At 44.9% G+C, this 9,305-nt stretch overlaps 1 protein-coding gene across 6 annotated transcripts in view; it reads left to right on the top strand.

Annotated features, from left to right (window-relative positions):
• Positions 1 to 442: 442 nt before the first annotated feature.
• Positions 443 to 9,305, top strand: part of LOC308177553 (uncharacterized protein) — a 59,552-nt gene continuing 50,689 nt past the window's right edge. For 4 of the 6 annotated variants that reach the window (XR_013939247.1, XR_013939248.1, XR_013939249.1 and 1 more), the window contains exons 1-3: positions 443 to 628; positions 757 to 865; positions 1,390 to 1,608. Coding sequence is in view for 2 of the 6 variants with exons in the window: in XM_080555027.1 (XP_080411153.1) it covers positions 1,592 to 1,608 (17 nt within the window). In the remaining 4 variants the exon portion in view is untranslated. Of the gene's footprint in view, positions 629 to 756; positions 866 to 1,389; positions 1,609 to 2,655; positions 6,281 to 9,305 lie in introns of those variants that run through there. The other 2 variants (XR_013939250.1, XM_080555026.1) reach the window with 2 other exon arrangements.

Genomic DNA, 9,305 nt, shown 5'->3' with positions numbered 1-9,305 from the left:
GGAGCTACACTCTTCCAGACAGCTCTGATTTAATTCAGAATTGGGTAATATTTCTTATCTGTGTAAGGAAAGCTTAAAGAACGATCAATTCGGATATTATGAATTTAGTTGCAAATGTACTAATTCGTATGAAACACACACTACATGTGCGTTAACGTGTTGCTGTAGCTGGTGCACGCCTGGGCACATGCCATGTGCTGGAGCACCGAAGCCGTGACCCAGTGCCCAGAAATCCCCGAGGCAACTGCACAGACCCGCAGTGATAACAGACCTCAGTGAGCTAGTGGAAAAAAATGTTGTTGATAAGATGCAGCTAATTTGTGGATTAATGGAAAACAGCCTGGGACACTTAATTTGTGGTAACCTCGCAAGGTGAACATGATAAAATCATTCCAGGAGCGTTAGATTTTGTCTAAATTGACTTTCCAGGTTCAGACTAGGTTTGAGGGTTTAAATGGCTGAGGGCTCACACGCTAAATGAGTTTGTAGGATTTTAGGACCTCTCTCTACCCCAAGCCTGGAGTCAGGAAATCCCTTAGGGGTTTTGATTCTGAGTCCTTCTTGTCCCTGCATACCACAGGCTGAGTACCCGCTGCCAGAACGCCTGTCAGGAAGCAGGCTCCCACAGGTCAGCGGCTCCCTCACTTTTTTTCCTTTGTGGTTCTTAAAGTCCTCCTTTGGGCCAGGCTTTGCAAAGAACGAGGGCTGCAGGCCCCGTCCTGCAGCCTACAGCCGTGGTTGTGCACCATGCTCCAGATGGACCAACCCAGTGGACAGAGCAAACGCAAAAGGAGATTTAAAATACCTGTGGCTTGCAAGAACCCAGAATGTGAATGGGCTTGGGGACTGCGTGTGCTGAAGAAGGGTATGTCTCAAAAACCAGCCTACTGACTAGCTATGGATGTTGTTCTTAATAGCTATACTTGGAATGTGAAATTTATTTTTTTATTATTTGAAAGGATAAGATATATTGAATATTTGGCTTATCTAACAAGAAATTAATTTATATATATATATATATATTCTTATTTAGGACCAACTTTTATTAATATAGAGACCGGCACAAACTTCTAGCGCAAACAATCACATCGTCACTGTGAAATGCATCATTCGTCATTAAGGAGCACTGGTAATTTAGTTGCTGAAATGGCTAAAGCTGTAATTAATCCTGGTGGAACAAGCCGCAAGTGCATTTGTTTTGTTAGGGAGCTACCTTAAAAAAAAGAAAAGAAAAGAAAAAAGAAGCAAACCAGGTGGAAGTGAGTTACTTAAAACCAGAACACCTGCTCGTGACTTAAGTCTTAATTGTGATCAATTGTTTCCAGCTGTAGGTGTTGACAGCTTCGCTCACAAACATTTTTTTTTTTCCACTCTGTCTGCCCTTCACAGGAGAAGTTTAATTATTTGTCTGGATATCTTTTTGCTTTTTCTTTGTACGAAATGCCTCGTGCTCTTTGGTGGTGCCAAGAAACTTCTCCCCAGGTGAGCGGCTTCCAAGGAAGCTGGGGAAAGTGGTTTTGGTGGTGGAGGAGCTGGCTCCAGGGCACATCATACCCTGCGGCCGGAGGAGAGGACATGTTGGGCGAGCACGATGCTTCAGGAGAAAAGGTACGTACAAGAGGCTGAAACTCTCAGCGCAGGGCTATGTATGTCAGGCGGCTGGCTTGTTGCTTGGGTAGGGATGGATGTGAACCTCTCGCTGCTTAGCAAGTGGATGCAGCGCCAGGCGTTTTGCAGATAGTGGTGACGGTGTTTGCACAAGGTGGTGGTGAAGTCTTGCGGTTTTTCCAGTGTGTGGTCCTGGGTGTTATATCAGACGATGCTGCTCCTCTGGTTTGTTGCCAGAATGCTTTTTATTATCACTACAGCGGTGGCTGGGGAGGCAAGTGTCAGCATAAAAGGGGATGGAGAAAAAGGAGGAGGTCGGGAAGCACAGCCAAGATCAAAGGCTCTGTCCTCACGGGAGGACACACAGGCAGCATTGAGCGATAAAGTGATACCCATCAGAAGAGAGAGATGGAAATGTTAATTGTGGTAATAAATGCATCTCCGCAGCCTGTTCCAGCATCCCAGAATGGGTTTTGCAAAGCCTTTGGCGGTGAAAGGGAGTCAAGGTGGTCCATTGCTAGAAAGGATGTGACAGAAGGCATGCTTTTTTTTAAAAAAAGTCAATTCTTTATTTCCGTTTAACATGTTGCACTGTGTGTGAGGTATTTGTGTTTTGCACCATGCTGGGGTGGTTTTGGTCTCCATCACAGTGGTCTTAACACTGCAAATGCATTCTTAACAATAATTTCCCTTATGCAGCAATAACCTAGGAATAATTAACGAAAACCATCTCTGCTTTCTGTTTAAGAATGATTGATTAGTATGTTTGACAGATATTAATGTGGCAAACAAATATTTTGGAGAAAGAGGAATAAGAAGTCCTAAAAGTGTAAAATACAAACTAGCGCCAGCTTCCTCCTGCTGCAAGAAGCAGAAACCGTGATCCCTTCTGCCACAGCTGGTGTTTGTCTAGGGATAATTTGGGTTTTGCCAGGTATGTGGCTGGAGATATTAGACACAATCAGGCAGCTTCCCCATGAGTTTGTGTACGTGCTTTTTTTTTTTTTTTTTTAAGTAATGTTTATGAAATTTTTTTTCCTTATCTAGTTAATTCTGCAGTTCCTCGTGTATGCAGCAATTTGAGTCAACACCGAGTAAACGTATGTTTTCCATCAGGCTGCCAGGGTGCAATCATTTCCAGCCTGCAGGAGCAATCACTTCGGCAGAACCTCTTTGAATTAGTGGCAGGAGGAAAGCTCCTCAGTGCCCGCCTGGGTCCCAGGGTGAGGATGTGCCATGCAGGGCGCTGGGCTCTGGGGGTCAGCACAGCCAAATGAATGAGCGCGGGCCTGGCGAGCGAGAGACATTTGCAGTGCTGAATCTTCACGAAAATTATGTTCCTCGGTGTTTGGAAACATATGGCTATGATTTTCTTCTTGTGCAGTGCGGCTGAACTATATTTTGCATATAGATTGGGATCAAATGTACGGTGATAGAAATCTTTCCTAGTCTTCCAGCTTCTGTGTATCCGAGCCCCTCATTTGATGACACACGATAAAAACACCTTGCAGACAAGAAGCAGGAATTTTTAAGCCACATACTTTGTTATTTGTTTTGTGGTGTGAGGTGCAGGGGCAGGGAGCTGAGGCACAGCTGGTGGGAGCAGGTGGGGGAGACCCAAATGGGTCCTGCAGGTTGTAGGGGCTGCAGCCTTAATTAAGCTAATATGGACTACCTGTGAACTCTTCCAGGGCATGTGTTATGTGTTACCCCATTTCACAGTTTGAATCCCTACTTACTGGTATCCCCAAAATTTCAGAGATCACAATACTGGTTTTGTGAGGCCTATATGTATGTTCTCCGCTGAGCCCCACCTGGGGTGACCTCCTTGCACATGTTATACCCATGGCTGTTGTGGACTTGCAAAATGTTAGGGTACAGAGGACAAGTAATGTCTGATGTGCAAAAATATCCCAAAGCTGTTGACTGCTCTGGGGTTGGCCACATCCATAACCATTCCTCTTAAGCCACGGGTCCCTTTCCCTCCCAGCAAATCTGATGGAAGCAGTCATGTCACGGGGCGAAGAAGTGCACAGAGAAGGGATCCATCTGGAAATGAGCTGGAAAAAAGGTACCAAGTGATAAAAGTGATCAGACTTCCCCCAGCCCGACCAGCCTGCTGGTTGGGCCGGGTCTGGGTGAGCAGCCTCCTCCTGTCAGGTCACTTATCTGCACAAAGTTATACCGTGCACATAGCTAGGGGGTATGAATAGGAAATTATTAGACCTTTTTTCTTTACCAAAATGTCCTGGGAAAGCTGAGGAAAGGGATCATGAATCACAGTAACTGGTGATACTGCGAACTGCACCTGACATGAGGACTACCTGGTACTGGTATGGTCAGGGTGATTTCCCTCTCCAGCTCTTCTCTGTCTCATAGACCTCCATTAGCATCGTATTTAGCAGATGAGGTCTTCATTCACACAGGGTTGCTTGGTTGACCTAACGTGGTGTTTCAGCTACAAGACCTTCTTGAAGTCCCCTTTTATTCCAGAGGAAACTGAAGTTTATCCCACCAGTACCCCACTGCAGGTCAGGTTAGCAACAAGACATGCGGTGCTTGGCAAGGTGACTTCAAAATTTGCACTGAAGGACACTGTTTTGGAGAACATAAGTGATTTGGAGATGCCATAACAGGAAGAGTGAAATAGATGTTCTCTAGATGCTGGAGTCTGGGATTCAGATCTGATAGAAACCTAATTTAAGTCTCAATGACATTACCTAGAAGCTGCTCAGCTTGATAAATAACACTTAGAAATTTCTGGAGGTCAGAGAATGTTTTTGTTGAATGGGTGTAGGTGGTTGCAGGGCAAATAATTACTCTTGGTTGAACTTAGAGCCCCCTATTTGTTGTGGTCTACCTACTTTTTTAATACTTTTTTTTTTTTTGTAATTTTGAAATACAAACTCAAGAAATAAGGCTCAAGAGGTTATTAGCATTTCACTTTTCTGTCGTAACACAGTAGCAGGCATCGTTTAGGAAGGGACTGATTGCCTGTGCTGTTGCTGCCTTGTTGTTGAACCAGAAAACCTTCTATTAGTTTATGGAGATGAGATTTAGACTTACACAAAAACTTGACACCATGCCATGTTTTTAATTAGTTTTTTTTTTGAAAAGATACGTGAGATGACACATGCACACACCATCGTTTCTTAGCATGGCTGCTAAGGAGAAAGTCTTTGGTTCTGAAATTTGTATCTTTTTTTGCAGTTAACTCATTTTATAATTGTAATTTAAATAGGTCAGGGCCATATGCCTCTAGTTTTACTCTTCCATAGAAACCACCTTTCTTCTTCACTTGGCCTGTCGCTTTTAATGAGAGAGTGTCTAGATTTGATCCCAAGTAGATATAAATGCAAAAGGTGAAATCAAGACCTGACACTTGATAAATCTCACCATTGCATAATTTTAAAAGAAAGTGAGCGTTTTCATTTTTTTTTTCTTGTCAATTTTAATTTTAAGACCTCTGATTCCTCAAATCTCTAGGTTTGAGCAGGATTGTTAGTGGAGCCTGGTCTTGAGGCCTCTTCAAGGCCTACTAACTTTTGGAAGATTTCTTTACTGGAAAGTAATCAGCTTTACGTAGACAGGTCAGAGTGTGTGTGTGTGACACGATCTGTTGTCTGATCACTTTAAAACATCCCCTGAACTGCTCAGTGCATTTCAGTTTCACATTTTGGCAGATTAACAGCTGGCAATATGTCCCATAGCCTTTGGTAAATCCAGCCTTAATTAACTGACATTTTAGTGGTCCCTGGCTTCAATATAACTTAATTTAATTTGTTGGGCATGATTCTGTACACACGAAGTCTGTAGCCAAACTTGCGTTCACATCCCTGCTGTAGTGGTGCCAGTCCACCATCAGCTACTTGCAAGTGTTATTAAGAGCTGGTCCGGAGCCCAGATAAAGGCAGTGCAGAGATAGCAGGAGGTTTCACAAGCTCTGTGTGACTACATATTTGTAAATAAGTTATTTATTTATTTATTTTAAGAGAAGGCATTTGCTGGACGTGTCCTCCCTGGTATAGGATAGTCTCTGCTGTGGAGCTGGGGGCTCTCACGCACGTCCCTGCAGCTCCCTCCTCCCCAGCTCAGTTTAATATTGTCCCCAGCCAGCAGTGAGAGACCTCCAAAATACACCAAGAAAGTACTTGTTTGCAACCTTGCTGGTGTTTGCAGTTGGCTTTCTAAAGGGATAGAAAGGAACTGAGCTGCTGAGCTCTTATTGTGTTTAGGGAATCCATCTTCTGCAGTTCCTTAGAGAAATGTCATTTGAATAATGTGTCTCCACTAAAACAGGTATTTTAAATGTAAAATAGAAATTGTAAACCTGTCTTTGATTAAATGTATTTTGGGTTCCTTTTCCTATCCCACGTCTGGGCTCCAGCCTTGGAAGATAAGCCAGAAAAATGTTTCCCCTGCTCTTCTAATGCAGGTCATATTTGTGCTGTTGAATGAAGCTGTCTGTAGCCTAAGAGTACACAAAAGATGTGCAGAATGTAAGCTGTACAAATGTTAGCACTTGAGCCCGAAGGCCCCTATTAAATTGGCCCACATATTTGCATGTGTATTTACTTAATTCCTTCCTTTTTACCTATTAAATTCAGTGTGCCAGGGGAATGTTTCTGTGGTTTACTTGCAGGTCAGCTGCACCACTTCTCGCCTACAACTGGTGGTGTTGCATCAGTCTCTACAAAAATAACATTGATTCAGTATGAAGCTAAAATACTGTGTTTATAACCTAAAGTTTATGCTTTATCTGCATTGTTCACTGTGCCTCTAGCTGGAACGTAGCCAGCTATTTCTCTGTGTTGTGTATTTGTTCTCCTTAGTGGCCCAAGAGTACAGACATGTCCTATAGTGATGTGAACTGGTTTGGTAATGTTATGTTTATGTAGGACCTCTTTGTTCTGGTGGTGCTGTAGGAAAGCCTTTATAAGCTGATACAGAAGTAGCTTTAGAGTATTCATTTTCACATATCTGTCTCCTACAATTCCTGAAGGGCACATTTTGTGTCTGTAAGGGTTTCATTTCCCTATGGGAGGGCGGGGGAATCTTGTCAAAACATCACTCTTCAAGCAGGTACTAAAACACGTGTTTTAAAGATAAATGTCATGACACCCCTGTTTTACTCTTCTGTAGCTATAATGAACAGTAATTTGATAAGCGTACTCTGGGTGGCTTGGAGAGGCTATACCAGGCTTGGTTTGATGGCTTTGCTGCCTCTGTATTCATCACCTTTGTCGCTTAGAGACAGTTTCTCTCGAGCTTGTAACCTCGGCGGCTGCTTTCCATCCCTCACCGAGCTGCTGTGATCTTAGCCTCCTTCCAGCCAGGTTTATTTAAAGCAGCCTTAATGGCATTGGAATCATGGAATGACTGAGGTTGGCAGGGACTTAAAGCCCTTCTGTTTCCAACCCCCTGTCATGGACAGGGGCATCTTCCACCAGCCCAGGTTGCTTGAACCCCATCCAGCCTGGCCTTGAGCACTTCCAGGGATGGGGCACCCGCAGCTGCTCTGGGCAGCCTGCTCAGTGCCTTGCCACCTTCACAGCAAAGAATGTCTTCCTTACATCTCATCTAAACCTCCCCTCTTTGAGTTTAAAACCATTCCTTTTGTCCTATCTCTATCTGCCCATGTAAAAAGTTGCTCTCCCTTTTTTCTATAAGCCTCCTCTAAGTACTGAAAGGCCACAAGATCTCCCCGGAGCCTTCCCTTCTCCAGGCTGAACATCCCCAGCTCTCTCAGCCTTCCTTCCTAGGAGAGGTGCCCAGCCTCTGATCATCCTCGTGGCCTCCTCTGGACCTGCTCTAGGAAGTCCAGGAATACGGAGGAACTGTGCACGACCTGGTGGTGTAAGGCACTGCCAGGAACAGCTACAGAATAGAAAAAAAGTCAAGTCTGCCTGCAAAGCCCTGGATGACAGGAGGATGAGCAAATCCTGCTGCTGACAGGTAGCGACGTAGCTGGCAAAATGCTCATCCCTGCGAGCAGGCACAGATCCTGGCCTCTCCAGCAGTACCCCTCTCATGTGGGCCAGGAGGAGGCAGCTCCCAGCCTCACCGAGAGCCCCTCAGAGCCAACCTCAAGGCCATTTACCATGCTCAGGATACACTGCAGTTACTTTTTGGTACAATTTAAATAATTAATAGTGTATATTTTTTAAAATGTAACTATCACCTCAATGCATCAAGGATTTAAAGGAAAAATTAACTCCTTGATCCTCTTGGTGCAATATCGCTTCTACAAACTCTTCAGCAGGGACTGGGAAGCCTTGCTGATATTCTGAATATTGCTAAATGTCGCCTTTAACCATGCAGTGTTTTAGCGCGCAGAGGATGAAATTAATGAATCTGATGATAATGAAGGTATAACTGAATGAGACGAGTGTTATGCCTAGAAGCTAATCATCAAGCAATTCAAGTGAGGCTGCAATTATAAGATTAAGATTTGTGTGATAACATTGTTTACCTTTATATAAACCAAAATCCAATACTTAATAAAGCAGCAGCAAATTAAGTTAGAGGAGAAGAAAGTATAAGGGGTGTTGGGGGGAAATCTCTTACCTGCCACCAGACAGGTAGATCAGTTGCTGTATCTGTTGCTCAGAAAAAGCCTGGCATTTCTGGAGGCTGAAACAACAAAACCTTCTGGGGGCCCTGGGGGAGGCAGGGGCTCACCAAGGCAGGTGGAAGCGCGACCTTCGCTGGCTGTGCTGCAGGTGGTCATGGTGAAGTCCCAGTCCTCGTCCATGTGAGGGTTTTGGGAAACAAGGAAGGTTTTTCTGGTGAGTCGACACCGAGGCACGAAGTGAAGCCCTGCAAACAGCCTCCTGCCCTCCCTTTTCTCAGCCTGTATCTTGGAGCTTCGTTAAGAAAAGTGACTTGGAAATGAAGGGATTTTACCTGCATGCAGCCAATGGCTGAAGGAGCAATACGTGAAAGAGGAAAAGGTCTGAGCAAGGGAGCTGGATCCGTGCGTGCATCTCCTTGTTGTTTTGTCCACCTTTTGCAGCCAGCCGAAGGAGGCCAGGTGCAGTCACCCCAGCAAGGGGACAGGCAGCATGGGGGGACTGGCTCATTTGGCCTGGGGAGAGGGAAATGCTTGTGTGTTGTGGGACAGGAGGAAGGACTGGACTTGTTTGAAGCGGGTAAGGTCAGTGCTCTGAGAAGAAGGCTGGAGAAAATACGAGTGGAGCATCTAGGGGCACGTGAAACCTCCCCAGGTGGTAGGAAGCATCCCAGAGCGGTGCATGAAATGTGCTGGTTTTCCCTGGAAGAAGCCAAAAGTAGGGCAAGAACCATTCAGTGTTTAATGGAAACCCGGTCCTGGAGGCTGGGAGGGGGAAGGAGGTCTGCCCCAGGGGCACTGGGCTGGGGTTTTTTAGGGATTATTTTGGCTACCAAAGCTGCCAGAGACAGAGCCGTTTCCACCACACGATGGCATCAGTTAGGCACTGAAGGAAGGCAAGGCTGCAGAAGGACCTCGGGAGACGAGAGTGGGTTTAAAATAAAAACAACGTTTCAAAATTAATAGCAGACTAGTATGAAACGGGCATTTGTCACACAAATGTCTCCCACAAAATTATATTATCGAAGAGCTTATTTCTGATGCATAAAATGAAATTGCCGCTCATCAGATGAGCCAGCACGGCTGCTGACGGTGGGACTAGTGGCGTGAGCAAAATTTTGCTTGC

This window comes from Anser brachyrhynchus (assembly GCF_964034855.1).
Source record: "Anser brachyrhynchus genome assembly, chromosome: 14".
Lineage (NCBI taxonomy): Eukaryota > Metazoa > Chordata > Aves > Anseriformes > Anatidae > Anser > Anser brachyrhynchus.
This window is presented reverse-complemented; position numbering and strand designations above follow the sequence as displayed.